Source organism: Zea mays, chromosome 5 (genome assembly GCF_902167145.1).
Source record: "Zea mays cultivar B73 chromosome 5, Zm-B73-REFERENCE-NAM-5.0, whole genome shotgun sequence".
NCBI classification, from domain to species: domain Eukaryota; kingdom Viridiplantae; phylum Streptophyta; class Magnoliopsida; order Poales; family Poaceae; genus Zea; species Zea mays.
The window spans coordinates 1,181,544-1,201,257 of NC_050100.1; the positions used below are offsets into that span (position 1 = coordinate 1,181,544).

Sequence of the window (19,714 nt, forward strand, 5' to 3'; positions counted from 1 at the left end):
TTTACTTTCCGTCCCATTAGGCAAACCACCAACTTTTGATGGTGAAGATTACGCTAGGTGGAGCGATTTAATGCGATTTCATCTAACCTCGCTCCACAAAAGCATATGGGATGTTGTTGAGTTTGGCGCGCAGGTACCATCCGTAGGGGATGAGGACTATGATGAGGATGAGGTGGCCCAAATCGAGCACTTCAACTCTCAAGCAACAACAATACTCCTCGCCTCTCTAAGTAAAGAGGAGTATAACAAAGTACAAGGGTTGAAGAGCGCCAAGGAGATTTGGGATGTACTCAAAACCGCGCACGAGGGAGACGAGCTCACCAAGATCACCAAGCGGGAAACGATCGAGGGGGAGCTCGGTCGGTTCCGGCTTCACAAAGGAGAGGAGCCACAACACATGTACAACCGGCTCAAGACTTTGGTGAACCAAGTGCGCAACCTCGGGAGCAAGAAGTGGGACGATCACGAAGTGGTAAATGTTATTTTAAGATCTCTCATTTTTCTTAATCCCACTCAAGTTCAATTGATTCGTGGTAATCCTAGATATACTAAAATGACCCCCGAGGAAGTTATCGGGCATTTTGTAAGTTTTGAGTGCATGATAGAAGGCTCGAGGAAAATCAACGAGCTTGGCGACTCATCCGAAGCCCAACCCGTTGCATTCAAGGCAACGGAGGAGAAGAAGGAGGAGGCTACACCAAGTCGACAACCAATCGACGCCTCCAAGCTCGACAATGAGGAAATGGCGCTCGTCATCAAGAGCTTCCGCCAAATCCTCAAACAAAGGAGGGGGAAAGACTACAAGTCCCGCTCCAAGAAGGTTTGCTACAAGTGTGGTAAGCCCGGTCATTTTATTGCTAAATGTCCTATATCTAGTGACAGTGACCGAGGTGACGACAAGAAGGGGAGACGAAAGGAAAAGAAGAGGTATTACAAGAAGAAGGGCGGCGATGCCCATGTTTGTCGCGAGTGGGACTCCGACGAGAGCTCAAGCGACTCCTCCTCCGACGAGGACGCCGCCAACATCGCCGTCACCAAGGGACTCCTCTTCCCCAACGTCGGCCACAAGTGCCTCATGGCAAAGGACGGCAAAAAGAAAGTTAAATCTAAATCCTCCACTAAATATGAATCCTCTAGTGATGACAATGCTAGTGATGAGGAAGATAATTTGCGTTCCCTTTTTGCCAACCTTAACATAGCTCAAAAAGAAAAATTAAATGAATTGGTTAGTGCTATTCATGAAAAGGATGACCTTTTGGATTCCCAAGAGGATTGTCTAATTAAAGAAAACAAAAAACATGTTAAGGTTAAAAAGGCTTATGCTCTAGAAGTAGAAAAATGTGAAAAATTATCTAGTGAGCTAAGCACTTGCCGTGAGATGATTGACAACCTTAGGAATGAAAATGCTATTTTAAATGCTAAGGTTGATTCACATGTTTGTAATGTTTCAATTCCCAATCTTAGAAATGATAATGTTGATTTGCTTGCTAAGATTGATGAATTGAATGTATCTCTTGCTAGCCTTAGAGTAGAAAATGAAAAGTTGATTACTAAGGCTAAAGAACTAGATGTTTGCAATGTTACAATTTCTGACCTTAGAACTAAAAATGATATGTTGAATGCTAAGGTTGTAGAATTAAAATCTTGCAAACCCTCTACATCTATTGTTGAGCATGTGTCTATTTGTACTAGATGTAGAAATGTTGATATTGATGCTATTCATGATCATATGGCTTTAATTAAACAACAAAATGATCATATAGCAAAACTAGATGCTAAAATTGCCGAGCACAACTTAGAAAATGAGAAATTTAAATTTGCTCGTAGCATGCTTTATAATGGGAGACGCCCGGGCATTAAGGATGGCATTGGCTTCCAAAGGGGAGACAATGTCAAAATTAGTGCCCCTCCTAAGAGATTGTCCAACTTTGTTAAGGGCAAAGCTCCCATGCCTCAGGATAACGAGGGTTACATTTTATACCCTGCCGGCTATCCTGAGAGCAAAATTAGGAAGATTCATTCTAGGAAGTCTCACTCTGGCCCTAATCATGCTTTTATGTATAAGGGTGAGACATCTAGTTCTAGGCAACCAACCCATGCTAAGTTGCCTAAGAAGAAAATTCCTAATGCATCAAATGATCATGCCATTTCATTTAAAACTTTTGATGCATCTTATGTGCTTACTAGCAAATCCGGCAAGGTAGTTGCAAAATTTGTTGGGGGCAAACACAAGGGCTCCAAGACTTGTGTTTGGGTACCCAAAGTTCTTGTGTCTAATGCCAAAGGACCCAAAACCATTTGGGTACCTAAAGTCAAGAACTAAACTTGTTTTGTAGGTTTATGCATCCGGGGGCTCAAGTTGGATACTCGACAGCGGGTGCACAAACCATATGACAGGGGAGAAAAGGATGTTCTCCTCATATGAGAAAAATCAAGATCCCCAACGAGCTATCACATTCGGGGATGGAAATCAAGGTTTGGTCAAAGGATTGGGTAAAATTGCTATATCTCCTGACCATTCTATTTCAAATGTTTTTCTTGTAGATTCTTTAGATTACAACTTGCTTTCTGTTTCTCAATTATGTCAAATGGGCTACAACTGTCTTTTTACTGATGTAGGTGTCACTGTCTTTAGAAGAAGTGATGATTCAATAGCATTTAAGGGTGTGTTAGAGGGTCAGCTATACTTGGTAGATTTTGATAGAGCTGAACTCGACACATGCTTAATTGCTAAGACTAACTTGGGTTGGCTCTGGCACCGCCGACTAGCCCATGTTGGGATGAAGAATCTTCATAAGCTTCTAAAGGGAGAACACATTTTAGGATTAACAAATGTTCATTTTGAGAAAGACAGGATTTGTAGCGCATGCCAGGCAGGGAAGCAAGTTGGAGTCCATCATCCACACAAGAACATCATGACGACCGACAGGCCGCTTGAGCTACTCCACATGGATCTATTTGGCCCGATTGCTTACATAAGCATCGGCGGGAGTAAGTATTGTCTTGTAATAGTGGATGATTATTCTCGCTTCACTTGGGTATTCTTTTTACAGGAAAAATCTCAAACCCAAGAGACCTTAAAGGGATTCTTGAGACGGGCTCAAAATGAGTTCGGATTAAGGATCAAGAAAATAAGAAGCGACAACGGGACGGAGTTCAAGAACTCTCAAATTGAAGGCTTCCTTGAGGAGGAGGGCATCAAGCATGAATTCTCTTCTCCCTACACACCTCAACAAAATGGTGTAGTGGAGAGGAAGAATCGAACTCTATTGGACATGGCAAGAACCATGCTTGATGAGTACAAGACACCGGACCGGTTTTGGGCCGAAGCGGTCAACACCGCCTGCTACGCCATCAACCGGTTATATCTTCACCGAATCCTCAAGAAGACATCATATGAACTCCTAACCGGTAAAAAGCCCAACATTTCATACTTTAGAGTTTTTTGTAGCAAATGCTTTATTCTTGTTAAAAGAGGTAGAAAATCTAAATTTGCACCTAAAACTGTAGAAGGCTTTTTACTAGGATATGACTCAAACACAAGGGCATATAGAGTCTTTAACAAGTCCACTGGACTAGTTGAAGTCTCATGTGACGTTGTGTTTGATGAAACTAACGGCTCTCAAGTAGAGCAAGTTGATCTTGATGAGATAGGTGAAGAACAGGCTCCATGCATGGCGCTAAGGAACATGTCCATTGGGGATGTGTGTCCTAAGGAATCCGAAGAGCCTCCACATGCACAAGATCAACCGTCCTCCTCCACGCAAGCATCTCCACCAACTCAAAATGAGGATGAAGCTCAAGTTGATGAAGGACAAAATCAAGAAGATGAGCCACCTCAAGATAATGGCAATGATCAAGGGGGAGATGCAAATGATCAAGACAAGGAGGATGAAGAGCAAAGGCCGCCACACCCAAGAGTCCACCAAGCAATCCAACGAGATCACCCCGTCGACACTATCCTCGGAGACATTCATAAGGGGGTAACTACTAGATCTCGGGTTGCTCATTTTTGTGAACATTACTCTTTTGTTTCCTCTATTGAGCCACACAGGGTAGAGGAAGCTCTCCAAGATTCGGATTGGGTGGTGGCGATGCAAGAGGAGCTCAACAATTTCACAAGGAACGAGGTATGGCATTTAGTTCCACGTCCTAACCAAAATGTTGTAGGAACCAAATGGGTCTTCCGCAACAAGCAAGACGAGCATGGTGTGGTGACAAGGAACAAAGCTCGACTCGTGGCCAAAGGGTATTCACAAGTCGAAGGTTTGGATTTCGGTGAAACCTATGCACCCGTAGCTAGGCTTGAGTCAATTCGCATATTATTGGCCTATGCTACTTACCATGGCTTTAAGCTCTATCAAATGGACGTGAAAAGTGCCTTCCTCAACGGACCGATCAAGGAAGAGGTCTATGTTGAGCAACCTCCCGGCTTTGAAGACAGTGAGTATCCTAATCATGTTTATAGGCTCTCTAAGGCGCTTTATGGGCTCAAGCAAGCCCCAAGAGCATGGTATGAATGCCTTGGAGATTTCCTTATTGCTAATGGCTTCAAAGTCGGCAAGGCCGATCCTACACTCTTTACTAAAACTCTTGAAAATGACTTGTTTGTATGCCAAATTTATGTTGATGATATTATATTTGGGTCTACTAACGAGTCTACATGTGAAGAGTTTAGTAGGATCATGACACAGAAATTCGAGATGTCTATGATGGGGGAGTTGAAGTATTTTCTAGGATTTCAAGTGAAGCAACTCCAAGAGGGCACCTTCATCAGCCAAACAAAGTACACTCAAGACATCCTAAGCAAGTTTGGAATGAAGGATGCCAAGCCCATCAAAACACCCATGGGAACAAATGGGCATCTCGACCTCGACACGGGAGGTAAGTCCGTGGATCAAAAGGTATACCGGTCGATGATTGGTTCATTGCTTTATTTATGTGCATCTCGACCGGACATTATGCTTTCCGTTTGCATGTGTGCAAGATTCCAATCCGACCCTAAGGAATCCCACCTTACGGCCGTAAAACGAATCTTGAGATATTTGGCTTATACACCTAAGTTTGGGCTTTGGTACCCTCGGGGATCCACTTTTGATTTGATTGGTTATTCGAATGCCGATTGGGCGGGGTGTAAAATTAATAGGAAGAGCACATCGGGGACTTGCCAGTTCTTGGGAAGATCCTTGGTGTCATGGGCTTCAAAGAAGCAAAATTCGGTCGCTCTTTCCACCGCCGAAGCCGAGTACATTGCCGCAGGACATTGTTGCGCGCAATTGCTCTGGATGAGGCAAACCCTGCGGGACTATGGTTACAAATTAACCAAAGTCCCTTTGCTATGTGATAATGAGAGTGCAATCAAAATGGCCGACAATCCCGTCGAGCATAGTCGCACTAAGCACATAGTCATTCGGTATCATTTTCTTAGGGATCACCAACAAAAGGGGGATATCGAGATTTCTTACATTAATACTAAAGATCAATTAGCCGATATCTTTACCAAGCCACTTGATGAACAATCTTTTACCAAACTTAGGCATGAGCTCAATATTCTTGATTCTAGAAATTTCTTTTGCTAGCTTGCACACATAGCTCATTTGAATACCTTTGATCATATCTCTTTTATATGCTATGACTAATGTGTTTTCAAGTCTATTTCCAACCAAGTCATAGGTATATTGGTATTGAAAGGGAATTGGAGTCTTCGGCGAAGACAAAGGCTTCCACTCCGTAACTCATCCTTCGCCATCACTCCAACCATCTCTCTATTCTTTGGGGAGAAATGAGCATCCAAGAAAAGGACTTCGTCTTTGGTATAATCTTAACTCATTTTACTTATGACCAAAGGGGAAGATAGTACTTCAAGGGCTCTAATGATTCCGTTTTTGGCGATTCATGCCAAAAAGGGGGAGAAATGAGCCCAAAGCAAAAGGACCGCACCACCACCAAATTCAAAAACTTAGTGTTTTTCAAAAGTATTTATCATTTGGTATCCTATTGTGTTCAAAAAGGGGAAGAAAGTAGTATTTTAAAAATATATATCAAAACCCTCTTGATCACTAAGAGGTGGATCTCCTTTAGGGGGAGTTTTGTTTAGTCAAAGGAAAAGCATTTGAAACAGGGGGAGAAAACTTCAAAATCTTGAAAATGCTTTGCAAAATCTTATTCATTCACCTTTGACTATTTGCAAAAGATCTTTGAAATGGAATTACAAAAGAATTTGCAAAAACAAAACATGTGGTGCAAACGTGGTCCAAAATGCTAAATAAAGAAAGAAACATTCCATGCATATCTTGTAAGTAGTTAGATTGGCTCAATTCCAAGCAACCTTTACACCTACATTATGCAAACTAGTTCAATTATGCACTTCTATATTTGCTTTGGTTTGTGTTGGCATCAATCACCAAAAAGGGGGAGATTGAAAGGGAATTAGGCTTACACCGAGTTCCTAAATAATTTTGGTGGTTGAATTGCCCAACACAAATCTTTTGGACTAACTTGTTTGCCCAAGTGTATAGATTATACAGGTGTTAAAGGTTCACATTCAGTCAATAAAAAGACCAAGTGTTGGATTCAACAAAGGAGCAATGAGGCAACTGAAGGCACCCCTGGTCTGGCGCACCGGACTGTCCGGTGAGCCACCGGACAGTGAACAGTACCTGTCCGGTGCACCAGGGGACTCAGACTCAAACTCTTCGCCCTCGGGAATTCTCGGAAGTCGGCGCGCTATGATTCACCGGACTGTCCGGTGTGCACCGGACATGTCCGGTGCTCCAAGGAAGCGCGGTCTCCGAAACTCGTCAGCCTCGGGTTCGCGCGGCAGCCGCTCCGCTAAAATTCACCGGACTGTCCGGTGTGCACCGGACTGTCCGGTGTGCACCGGACTGTCCGGTGTGCCAGCGGAGCAACGGCTCCCTGCGGCGCCAACGGCTCCCTGCGGTGCATTTAATGCGCGCGCAGCGCGCGCAGACGTCAGGCACGCCCATACCGGTGCACCGGACATCAAACAGTACATGTCCGGTGTGCACCGGACACCCAGGCGGGCCCACAAGTCAGAAGCTCCAACGGCTAGAATCCAACGGCAGTGACGACGTGGCAGGGGGCACCGGACTGTCCGGTGTGCACCGGACTGTCCGGTGCGCCATCGAACAGACAGGTTCCCAACGACCACATTTGGTGGTTGGGGCTATAAATACCCCAACCACCCCACCATTCATTGCATCCAAGTTTTCCCACTTCTCAACCACTTACAAGAGCTAGGCATTCAATTCTAGACACATTCAAAGAGATCAAATCCTCTCCAATTCCACACAAAACCCTAGTGACTAGTGAGAGTGATTTGCCGTGTTCATTTGAGCTCTTGCGCTTGGATTGCTTCTTTTCTTTCTCACTTGTTCTTGTGATCAAAACTCCATTGTAATCAAGGCAAGAGGCACCAATTGTGTGGTGGCCCTTGTGGGGAAGTTTTGTTCCCGACTTTGATTTGAGAAGAGAAGCTCACTCGGTCCGTGGGACCGTTTGAGAGAGGGAAGGGTTGAAAGAGACCCGGCCTTTGTGGCCTCCTCAACGGGGAGTAGGTTTGAGAGAACCGAACCTCGGTAAAACAAATCCGTGTGTCACACTTCATTATTTGCTCGTGATTTGTTTTGCGCCCTCTCTCGCGGACTCGTTTATATTTCTAACGCTAACCCGGCTTGTAGTTGTGTTTATATTTGTAAATTTCAGTTTCGCCCTATTCACCCCCCCCTCTAGGCGACTATCAACGACGTTCCCCGCACTTGCGAAGACGACACTCTCCGCACCTGCGGCCCTGAAGGACAATCGCAGCCACCCCCAGGCTTCGCCCCACTGGAGGGCGCGGACCTCACCGAGGACGGTGAAGTCCTCGGCGTCTCAGCGGAAGAACAACTACAGCTGCGCGCCCTGCGCCTCAAGAACCACAATCTCCAGAGGCAGAAAGAGATACTGGAGGCCAAGCGCCAGCGCGTGTCCGCACTAGCCAAAGTGCGGCAAATGATACGCGACGAAGAGCAGAAGGCCCAGGACCTCGAGCGGGAGATCGCGCTGATGCAGCGCGAAGGCCACCTTGGCCTGCAGCACGGGCCACCCCTCCAGCAGCACGCACAACTGGAAGACACGCGCGAAGGCCATCTCGGCCTGCAGCATGGGCCACCCCTGCAACAGCGCGCACAACCGGAAGACCCGCGTTTCCCCCAGCGCGATCACACCTTCCCCCACGCCGCGCCATTCCAAGGGGTCAACTACCTCGACGAGCGAAGTTCCCTGGCGCCACACCTGCAAGTGACGCCTTGGCCAGCTAACTTCCGGGCAGGGTCCTATCCCAAGTACAACGGCAGCACCGACCCAGCACAATACATAATGAGTTATCAGGTCGCCGTTGCATCTTCCGGAGGGGACGACGCCACAATGGCGAAGTCTTTCATCATCGCCCTAGAGGGCCCAGCTCTCACCTGGTTCACCAGGTTGCCTCCGCTGTCCATTGATTCCTGGAGAAGCCTCCGGGATAAGTTCCTGCTCAACTTCCAAGGGTACCGCCCAGACACCGACGCCTTGGCCGAACTCTCGCTCTGCAAGCAGCTGGAAAAGGAGACTCTGTGGGAGTATTACCGCAAATTTTTAACACTCAAGTCACAGCTGCCAACGAGAATGCATCTTACTTAAAACCGTGCCTTCATCCTTAGCAACTTGTATTGTGTAGTGGCAGAAGAAAAACCTACTCTTTTGTATATATCAACCGCTCGTTGTTAAACCTTTTGCTAGATCGTACGGCTGCAAACTATGTTCTACTTATTTATGCGGCTAAAGTCTTTTGGCAGCCCAGAAATGCATTTTATTCCACAACTCACTTATATGCTACAAGTGCCTTATTTATTGGTTGTTGCTACATATTACAACTGATATTCCTGTCATTCTGCCTGTGGTGCTTTAGTGCTCAGCACGAGCACTTGTTTTGTTTGAAGGGCCACTTGCAACGTATGATATTTCGTTTGCAGTTTCACTACATGTTCTGTTATGTGCAGCTCATATGTACTTTACAAATGCCATGAACTCTTAGGACCCAACCCTGAGATGCGATGTTGGGAATTAATGATGGCTGACCATATTTTACTTATCTTTTGCAAACATTAGGTTTAACTTGCCTATGAACGCTACAGCGCCCGATAGGGCGCTCTTTATTCTAGTTAAATTAAAGCTCGAAAGCAACCCACCGTACCTCCCATTCGGCTCACTAGAAATAAAAAATCCCTAGCACCGCATAAGACCTCCAACCAACTCTGATAAAAAACTTTCTTATTGGTCTCGTGAAGACCAATAAAGTCTAACCTTTCTTCGCAAATGAGTTCTTTGATAAACTTATATATACCTAAAATTTTAGTTAGCTATATACTCCCTCCATCCTAGAAAATAAGACACACATGTTTTCAGAAAAGTCAACATTTTAAAACTTTGACCAACAATTCAGCAAAAAACATATATTTTTATTGTATGTATGTTATATAATTGAATTTGTATTAAAAATACTTCAATATGATGTTTAAATTGTATTTGTTGATGTCATATTTTAAAAAAAATTAATGGTCAAAATTTTACTTTAAAGACTTTTTTTTGAAAAAAAACATATGCTTGTTTTTGGGATAAAGAGAGTATAACGTAACAATATCATAAAACTCGTTAATGTCTATACTATTAACCCTGGCCTTAGACCGATGAGCTCAGCAACTTATTAATCGGATCGCCATTCCCAACTCGCCAAATCAGTCCATTTAAAATGGAAAAATTTGCTATTTTAGCCTTTTTAACGTGGGCTAAATGCTATTATGTGACACTCTGTTTATGACTTGTGGGACTATCTGTATCTATGATTTGTGGGTCTGAGTTTAAAATAGAGAAGTTCACAACTGAGAGTGACAAAATAGCAAATTTTCCTTTAAAATGACCGCGCGTTTTTTTTAAAAAATGACCGCGCAGTAGCTTTGGCTGAAAAAGAAAAGAAAAATAATCTTCCTTCTTCCACGATAGTCGATACGGAGCACCCATAACGTTACTTTTATTTTGCAGTTCAGCGGTTCAGCCCCCTCAAGTCGAGGTCGAGGTACTCCGCCTCCGCAATGCCGCCCCCTTCCGCCTCCGCCTCCCCCTCCGCCTCCCGCTTCGCGAAGCACTGGATAGCTGACGTCCTCGCCGGCGAAGAATCCGTCGACTTCTCCCTGCTCAAGGGTGAGTCTCCAAACCCTAAAATCCTCCGCCGTTCGCCTGGACGCTTTCGGTCTCTCACCTGGGCTGGTTGATTGGCTTGTTTGCGGTATGCAGTTCTGGTGGGGGCCTCGTCGAAGCCCCTCGCGGGCGCCCCGGAGGCCACGCGTGAGCGGGTCGCGCTCCGGTCCATTCAGGAGGTGTTGTCCGTGATAGCCGCTGGGGGTGATGCCGCGGCCACGGCGGGGGTGCTTAGTGTTGATGGCGCCCGGTCATGCGAGGATGGGCTGTTTCGGCTTATCAGAGAGGTGTGTGCTTCATATGCTTCCGATTTTGTCAGATACCGCACAAGTTTTGTTGAGTGCTTGCACATTTGTTTCTGTTCCATGTTTTGGAACTGGAAGCATTTCATCCATGGAATAGTGGAAGCAGCAGCGGTAGTTTCCTAATTCGGCGTTGCTGCCTTGTTACTTTTGATTGGTCTGTTGGTAGAACAGAACAGCAGTGGTGGATTCATTGGGATGGAGCATGGAATATGATCTGGAACTAGATTGTTGGTATTGGGGCATTGGGCTATCGGGGATTGGTATAAATCTGGACAGGAATACATATCGGGGTTAAATTTTTAGGAATCCCTCTCCATGGCAGCCACAGGGATCTGTACTCTGGTGACATGCTCCGAGATATTCCCCAACATTGGCAAAATCCCATAGCTACTTCTTCCTTCTGTTGTGCCAATTATATGTGCTTCCTTAGCATCAATTATCTTACACCTGTTAGGCTGTTATGGCTGTTGTGACGTTCTGTTACTGCTCTGCTGCATGTTTGATTGTGAAGTTCTAAGAGATTACTGCATCCCCTTAAGTTGCACGTTTTCCTCATCTTTTTCTTTTTTGAAAAAAAACAAATCTAGTGTTGCCATCACACTATTATTTATCACGTGTACATGGACACCTAGTGTAAATTTTTTTTTCTAATTATGTGTGCAGCCAACCTATCACTGCTTCTTTTTCATTAAGCGTGACTTTTAATTTTCACATTGTGCAAAAATCATATGATTTAGTTTATATTTTAAGAAGACATGTAGCATCTGGTAAGTTATTACGAATCACTTCCCAGTTTCTATTGTATTTGAGACTTTTGATACATGGTAAAACTTGCAGGTTGGAAGTTTCGGAGAATTGGAGAAGGATTTGCTTCCACCTTTCAGTCAAGACATCCAGGAAAATATATGTACCAAGAAGTTTACATTACCAGGAATTTCTTTCCAGTTGGTAAGTTAAAAGAAAATCTCAATATTATAAGTAGAACAATGGCAAATTGAATTTGTAATTTTCTCTTCAGCTAGAAAGAGTTGAGCCATGGATAGCATCTATGGCCCCACAACCCCAAATGGAACACAATGGCACTGAACAATGTGTCAATGATCAGTCACTGCGCAGCAGCCACGGATGTGTAAATATAGAGAAGCCTGTGTTCCATACAGACAATGCTGGGGTTCAGCAAGAGACCATGGCAGATGTAGTCAATGAAAGTGAAACAGGAAATCTCCAAAAGGATCCACCTGCACCAACTTTTATTTTTCACCAACCGTGTATGCCTGAAAGCAGGTCTTACGTCCCTCCGCAAGAAGATACTATAGATGCTGTTGGTCTAGGCGCTAGGTCCTCAGAAAGGAGTCCTATTGTGGAGGGGAACATGTCCGTTGGATCTGTGCTTGCTTCAGATGGCTGTGATGTACCTTTGCAGGGAAGCATTACTGAGCCCTTTTTCCAGCAGGATAAACATGACCATACTGTTATAGTTGGACCAAAATCTTGTAAGCGAAAATCTCCAATTCCATCTTACTGTGCTCATGGAGATGGGGCAGATGGTGGTGGCTCCAGCAATCAGTCATCTAAGGTTTCCATTCGTGAAGGACCTAGCACTCATGCCACAGTAACTTCAGGTTTTGACAGAATCAGCGATGTCTTACCAACAGATGCACCTGAATCTGAGCATTTGCCTGAGTGCATAACTGCACAGGATACAACCATTTCACAGCCTGACAGCAGGAAAGCTCATTTGAGTGCTCTGCAACAGGAAAGGGGTGAGAAAGTAACCCAAGATCTGGAAGATATCTCTGCAAATATTGGGTCAGTGGAAAAGGACCATATTCATGGGGATCTGACTTTGCCATCTGCCAGTGTTTTACTTTCTATAAGCTGCAATGGTGCTAATCAAGGAAGTAAATATGAAACCAACCTTCAACCAGGGACTGCTACAGAGGATATGATGGCTTTCGAAGAGCAGAATGCAGACAAGTCTCACTTAGAAGTCAGTGGTATCAACAAGGCTAATCAAGCTCTGCATGATGATGGCGGCGTCATGAAAAATAATACAGTACATGGTGGGTTGATTGTGCAGACTGCTCCAGTGTCTCAAAATTGCAATGTAACCTTACATGATAAAACTTCAGAGCAGGAAAATGAAAAGAACATTCAAAAAGATAATTGCCATACTTATGTTCCAGGCTCTTCTCAGGATAGGGGTGGAGAAAGTGCAAAGAAAACAACAAATGAACTAAAGTCTGGGGACATTTCTTCAAAAATATGTGTTCATTTCAATGTTCAAGACATCAATGATACTCTGGAGGACTTGTCTCAACAAGGTTTGTGCATAAAATGTGGTGAAGGTGGTCAGTTGTTGGAATGCAATGGCTGTTTTTTAGCCGCCCATAGCAGCTGTTTTGGTTCATCGGCGACATTTGAAGGAACCAATTTTTTCTACTGCCCGGTATGCTTGTATAAGAAAGCCACTGAAGCATATAAAAAGGCAAAGAAAACATATTGTGAAACTAGGAAGAACCTTGTTGCTTTCCTTGGCACAGCACAAGCCACCAATCAACCTGACAAACAACTAAATGGAGCTCAGCCAGGAGCTGCCAACAGAGATGAAGAGCCTCATGATGAGCAACATTCTAAAGGGTGTGGCGCATCAAAAGGGGCCCATGAAAATGAAGTATACAATCTTGCTCATCAGGATGAAGAGCATCATCAGCAGAGGAAGAAGCAGAAAATAAATGCTATAGGTAAGAGTTATCCTAAGGAGGTACTCACTGAGAAGGTTATTTTCCAGAACTCTGATCCTGCATCCATTAATAAACATTCAGTGCTCCAGAATAACAATAAAACACCAGTTAAGGATCCAGAGAAAAAGCAGCAAGCGGTCAACGAAGAAGCTCGCAAAGAAGGTGGTAATGACAACTCATCTCATGAAACAGGAGCTTCATCTCCGAGAAGATGTGATCCTCCTTCGAATCAGGACGTTGAGGCTGACCAGGACGATAGCCTTACAACTTCTAATCAATCTGGTGGTTCTGATGAAATAGAAGCTACATCTTCTAATGACTCTGCCAAGCAATCATCACCCCCTTGGCGTGGTATGGGACACAACAAAAAAGGATTGCACGAAAAGGAGCCAGCTGTATCAAGTAAATCTGGAAAAGGTATTGGGAAACAGGATCAACATATGCATACTTCACGAAGGAAAAAAAAAATGCACACCTGCAAAAGCGCTAGTAAGTCAGGGTGCAGTTACAGTACAACTTCTTTCCTTTAATTTAGTCTCAATTGCGTGTTTACACAGTAAAAAAGGTTAATCGATACAGCTTTGCTAGATTTACTAAACATGACTGAGGTCCTATTTTAGGATTGAATGATATCTGACTGTGTTGGTCTACATATGCAAATAATAAAGCTCTAAATGGATATTACTGGGGTGGCATTCACATGTAGGCATGTAGCTTTCTTTTGTTCTTGCTCAAACAGTTTCCATTATTTTGTTGGCTCAGTATCATGGATGACATGAGGCGATCAGTTTTGACACTATTCGAACTTGTAAGGTCTTAGGCCTTTTGAGAAAACAGAGAACATTAACTATGCCATGATTCATGACAATGATTTAATGGAAATCCGGTGTCTTTTTAAGGTCTTAGGCCTTTTGTCATGCATTGTTTTTCAAATTCAGATGAGATATTTTCAGTTTTTCACATACACATGGTTATATCTATGATATACTCCCTCCGTCCCAAAATATAATTCGTTTTAGCTCTTGGTTTTTATGTTTATATTCAAGTGGATGAAGATGAATCTAGACACATATGTAAAACACATATATTAACTATTGTATGAACCTATTAATTAACTAAACGAATTTTAACTTGGGGCGGGGAGGGAGTATCAAATTAGATCAGACTTAATTGCAATATGCCAATATAGTTGCTTAGCATTGGTGTTTTGTTATGAATTATGCAATGTTGAACACGCACCGATGGTATTACCCTTCCGTGATAAAATGTCCTGCACATATAAAAAAGGAGACCAGAGCATAAAAAACTGAGTCAACTGACTTCTTCAAATATTCACATTTTCCATCTATTATAGGAAAGAAAATGTTCCATTTAATGCTATTCCAAGAACTGAGCACATGTCTTGCAGTTCCAATCCTGTTGCGCCACCTGGAAGACGCAAACAACTCTGTTGGACAGAAAAAGAAGTAGCTATTTTGAGGGTAATCATTCTTTGGATGTAAATTTTCATTGTTGAAACACTGTCTCTAGCGCTGGCTTTTCCCAGGCCAGGTTTGTAGTGTGTAATTATGTCTCGCCTGGCCATGAGTATTATACTTTTTTACTGTGATGATCCAGGATGGGATGGCAAAATTCTCTCCACATAATAATGGTAAAATACCATGGACCCAGATACTGCAATATGGCCGTCGTGTGTTTCACAAGACGCGCCTGCCATGTGATTTGAGGGTCAAGTGGAGGAACATGGAGAGGAAGAAGTGGGCAGGCTACTGATGCTGGCAATCTTACACACAGACACACACACACACACAACTGTTGTGTGTCATACTGAATTACTAACCACACCTTCATTTGTTTGTGTCCATCTGCAGATCTGATGCCGTCGACATGGAACACTGATGTGGTACTAGAACATAGCGGAACACTGATATGGTACTAATAGCGAATGGAGGAGGGTTTCTTCTAAAATAGTATTTTGATGCACAGGGTGGGCATCCTTTTGTGACTGGTTGTGTCAACCTAGACCTACTATGCCCGTGAGAGAGATTGCTAAAGAGTCAACTTTCTTTTGGAACTGAACCCTGCACTCTAGATGATGATAACATCCGGTAGCTGTGTTTCTTAAGGCAACTGTGTGTGTTTCATCCGGCAGCTGCCAGTGCCTCGCCCAATGTTCTCGAATGAGGTAGGCGTCGTATGCTCTAAACACATCACGAATAATTTCTTCCAGCGTGTTTTCTTCTTCTTCATCTTTTTAGTGAACGCAACCTTGTAAGTCACGTTGCAGAAGCTATAAAAACAGTTAGTGAAACCTTTAACCGTAGAAATGAAATACCCTATAAGCATTGCACGCTCTATTTTATTTCCTTCATCGGTGATGCTACATAAACATTCAATCGCCACTTTTAATCAATGCAAGTTTCTCATGGCTAGATATCTCGTAGATTATACGATCTACTATATGTGGCCGTTTCATCGGTTGTAACTTCTTCACCGTTGCACCTAGTCCATCGACCCGGACCATCAGATATGGGATACAAATATCCTTTTTCGGATATGGATTTGAGTACTCCATAGTTTATTAACGGTGTCAATTGCTTGTTTTTTTGAAGACATTGCCTCTGGTAACTATATAATATATATGCTAATTATAAGTAACACAAACGCCTGTGTTGACATGTCCAATATGTTTACAAATTATGATTATTGGTATTTTTCATACTAATCGTATGCATGAACTAATTACTTGTGTTGGGTAACTTGCTTAGCCTATAATATATATAATACATAGTAGGTCTCCGATTCTGTTGACTGTTGAATTTGCTCAAGTCTAGCCTACTGCCCCCTTTGACTTCACACTGCCTCAACTTTCTCAGGAAATGTCTAAAGTCGAGAACAAGTAGTCATATAGATCATACATGGCTGAAAGACAGAGGGTCTGTTTGGTTTGTGGCTAAATGTGTCACACTTTGTCTAAAGTTAGTCGTCCAAATTAAATAACTAACCTTAGTCATAAAAGTAAGTTTGGCAAAGTGTGTCAACTTAGGTAACGAGCCAAACATGCCTTTGAATCTCCTCACCCCCACCTCCCATATTGAGTTGGCGAAAAGGGGGAAAATAATTAAATAAGAAAAGAGCATGCAACACTTATTACCAGAATCCTCAGTCTACTGTATTAATTAAGATACTAGTACAGCCCATTCCCTGAGTCCCGGTGATTTGTTGATGATACAAGTCCCATCTGTTCTGTAAGATTAGCGATGTTCCCCACTTTGCTCCATCCATCCTCCTGCGCATATAGTCCGCCTGCTGAATCAACTTCCTCATTATCGGTAGATAGAGGGCTGCCTACCAGGAACTGCTCCCAGATGGAGTTGATGATGCCTGGAAGGCTCTGAGCCTCCTCGTCGTTGTTGTTGTACATGGTGGTCCCATCATCACCTTCTTCTGGCAGGGGGAACTCAGGACCAGGCATCATCTCAAAGGCCCCTCCAAGAATATCCACAGAGACCAAGTCTGCCAGATCTGAGAATTCCGGAATAATACCCATGTCACTTGAAACAGGAGGCACAGCACTCATGCTGGCCACTTGCTTGTACGCCTTGTTATCCAGCACCACTGGGCACTGCATTTCAGGGGCCGCTGGAGGAGAACAGATAGCCGAGCTCGTGCCGACATACGCCAAGCCTGAGTTTGCTGGAACCTCTGCAAGGGTGACCCCAGAATTTCTTGTCGACGAAGAGCTCTCAAAAGCTTGGGCGGCCGGCATATAATCCTCCAGCAGAATATTATTATTATTACTATTATCTGAATTGCCCATAGATTCAAACCTATGCGAAGAATCTACGTTTAGGATCTTCCTTAGCATTGCTTTGGCTGCTTCGTTGATCGAAGGCTGATACTTGATAATTTGACCGTCTAACGAAGCAGCAGAACTTTCGGACTCGAGTCCACCATCTTGCTTGGGCAGCCGCCTTTTCTTGTTCGCAGCTACTATTCTCCTCCTGCTGTTCTCATTTCGCTGTACAAACTGTGCTAGGAAACCAGGACTTTGCATTGCTTTGGCCAGGAAAGACATCATCTGTTGCTGCCGTGACTCCATCCCTTGAAGACGCTTGCCCAAAGTCTGGAGCTGATGGTCAGTTGTTTGCTGTTGCTGTCTCAGCCTTACAAGCTCTTGCATAAGAACATTCTTGTCCCTTTTCAGCCGTTCAATCTCTTCCTCCAACCCAAACTTACCCACCTCTACACACGAAGGCACAGGAGCGTTCTGCAACTGAGGTTGCTGTGGTTGGCTGTTACCCTGCAAGGATGGTTTCCTTCTGTTGATAGTCTTCAGCAGATGTTTTTGTCCTCTCAGAAAACCCTCATTTGCAAATTCCCATCTGTCTGGATCAACCTTTCTAAACCCCTGGTAAGAAGGCACCGATGAGATCGTTAGGGCGCAATATAATTGTTAGCTGAGAAAATAATCTCTCCCGATTGTCAGCTGAGTGCAAATCAAATTAAGGAAATCACGTCAACAACGTACAAACTACAACCATATAAAGATGGTCTGAATGACACATATAGTGCTTCACCGGATGTTCACACAAATGTCAAATCAACACGACTTATCCTAATCCAGGGCAATAACTAACTCACAAACTGAAAGAACAAATTAGCATATGCTCTACATAGCATCGTTTTGAACTTTTACAACTCTGTAGGGTTATGAACTGACTGCTTGTTGCTGCAAAATGTCTGGCGGTAACATATTCTGTCAGTTTTATTGTATTTAGACCTGATCAAAACACCTAAAAATCATTTGCAAACTAAATGTAAATTCCTAAAGAATGGTTTATCATAAAGATGATGAGATAGTACACCCTGAATCGGGCAAGAAACACATTTAGCTGAGAAAGAACAGTTTCATGGTTTATGTGCAAGTAAGCTCACAAACTTTGTTCTAAGTGGCACCTATTATCTACTAAACACGAGGCACCAGAAATAGTTTGAATGTGAGTGGCAGTAAACGTGCAACAGAAACAGTCTCTGTTTCCATGTCTCGATGCATTGGCATCTCATAAATTCTGAGGCATAATGGATATACATGAATAATATTCTAGCATAGAAATGCTGAATTTATGGTTATGAACCATGTTTTGAGGTGTAACCTTGAATGGTAAGAGAATGGGTACCTAAAAGGCACATGTACTCAAACATAATGTGACAAATCTAGTACAATGGATCATATGCTGAACTGAATTTATGAATTCTTTAGGTGACTAGCAAATACATGTTGAGCATAAAATGGAGAAGGTGACATACAGATCTAATCAATCACATGTGCTTAGGCCACGAGGTGAGTCTAGTCTAGTAGGTAAAGAAGGAAAGCGAACGGAAGCATCCAACAAGCACATTATTTTAGGAAAGGTACTACCAGACCCCAAAAAAAAATGATGCCACCATCTCAACCAGACAAATCTGACTTTAAATCAGATGGTGCTCAATTTGATAAATGGCGAAGTTCAAGAGCCTGCTGAACAAATGACACAATAAAGTGTCAGGTGAATCATGTAATTCAGCATGTGAAGAAGATTCTCATTCCAAGTAAGTGTAGGTAAGCGGACATATAAAAGCAGGTGCGATAGCTGTTCTGCTCACATTTGACTTGAAGAAATATATATCAGGCAGTACCAAATATTCAGAGCTAATAAACGGTCGTGCTGATCCAGCCATCGAAGTAAAAGCTGGCAAAGCAAAGTACGTAGAAGCTACCGTTCAGTTGAGTTAACACCGTACATCGTTCCACTCTTTAGTAGCGTACCTTCCGGATTTGTGACATCCCATTTGTGCGCAGCCAGATATAACGAACAGCAGCGCGAGCGTAGCGTCAGCGGGTATGCGGTGACTTACGTAGGTGTTGAGCTGCCTGACGAACGAGGAGAAGTTGCTGTGCTTGAAGTACTTGGGCAGGAGGTCTCGGGCGAACTCGGGCGTGTTCCAGACGATGAAGCTGTTGTTCCCGGGGCCCCAGGACACGACGCCGTCCGTGGCCGGGTCGTCCACCATCTCGTACGTCTTCATGAGGAACGGCGGCGGCGGCGCGGCGGCCGCCCCTCCTCCGTCGCCCCCCACGGCCGCGTGCACCGGGACCGCGGCGGCGGCCACCCCGCCGCCCTGCATCTCCCGCCCGCGCGATCCGAACGCACGCCTCGCCTGCCCGGGACGGCTAGAGTTCGGCGGACCCGGAGGAGAGGGCGGTGGGGATCGCTCGCTATTGATGAGGAGCTCGAGAGGGTTTTCGGGGCCCGGCGCCGCCGCCGCTGTTTGCGATTGGAGGGAGGGAGAGGAAAGGGGTTGGGAATTGGAATTGGCGATGCGAGAAGGAAGAAGAGGCTTGGATATGCCGTGGTTGCTGGTTGGGCGCCGCAATTTAAATAGTTG

The 19,714-nt window shown here is 44.1% G+C and overlaps 2 protein-coding genes across 12 annotated transcripts; one reads left to right on the plus strand and one right to left on the minus strand.

The window, feature by feature from the left end:
• Positions 1-10,036: 10,036 nt before the first annotated feature.
• Positions 10,037-15,640, plus strand: LOC103625712 (TRF-like 10). Of its 11 annotated transcripts, XR_004849304.1 has the most exons (8): positions 10,065-10,239; positions 10,333-10,523; positions 11,379-11,489; positions 11,560-13,285; positions 13,367-13,774; positions 14,694-14,766; positions 14,903-15,042; positions 15,157-15,640. XR_004849304.1 is itself a non-coding variant. In XM_035958910.1 (7 exons), exons 1-6 carry the CDS (start codon positions 10,131-10,133, stop codon positions 14,753-14,755), a joined length of 2,607 nt encoding a protein of 868 aa, XP_035814803.1. In that variant the 5' UTR covers positions 10,065-10,130; the 3' UTR covers positions 14,756-14,766; positions 14,903-15,640. The 11 variants fall into 11 exon arrangements, 8 of the variants coding, with proteins under 8 accessions (XP_008644323.1, XP_008644322.1, XP_008644320.1 ...); XR_002262111.2 differs by having other exon boundaries at positions 10,037-10,239; positions 11,560-13,774; XM_035958910.1 differs by having other exon boundaries at positions 14,903-15,640.
• A 639-nt stretch (positions 15,641-16,279) lies between these two features.
• LOC100274485 (uncharacterized) lies at positions 16,280-19,379 on the minus strand. Its single transcript, NM_001148844.1, is given in 2 exon segments — positions 16,280-17,696; positions 19,184-19,379. Coding segments are annotated over 2 exon segments (1,395 nt in total). The 5' UTR covers positions 19,355-19,379; the 3' UTR covers positions 16,280-16,472.
• Positions 19,380-19,714: the final 335 nt, after the last annotated feature.

Excerpts from the sequence above, each read along its gene's own strand:
- LOC103625712 (XM_008646098.2), top strand. The coding sequence starts at position 10,131 with ATGCCGCCCCCTTCCGCCTCCGCCTCCCCCTCCGCCTCCCGCTTCGCG. Across the intron at positions 10,524-11,378 it reads TGTTTCGGCTTATCAGAGAG|GTTGGAAGTTTCGGAGAATT; the intron begins GTGTGTGCTTCA and ends TAAAACTTGCAG. Across the intron at positions 13,775-15,156 it reads GCACACCTGCAAAAGCGCTA|ATCTGATGCCGTCGACATGG; the intron begins GTAAGTCAGGGT and ends GTCCATCTGCAG.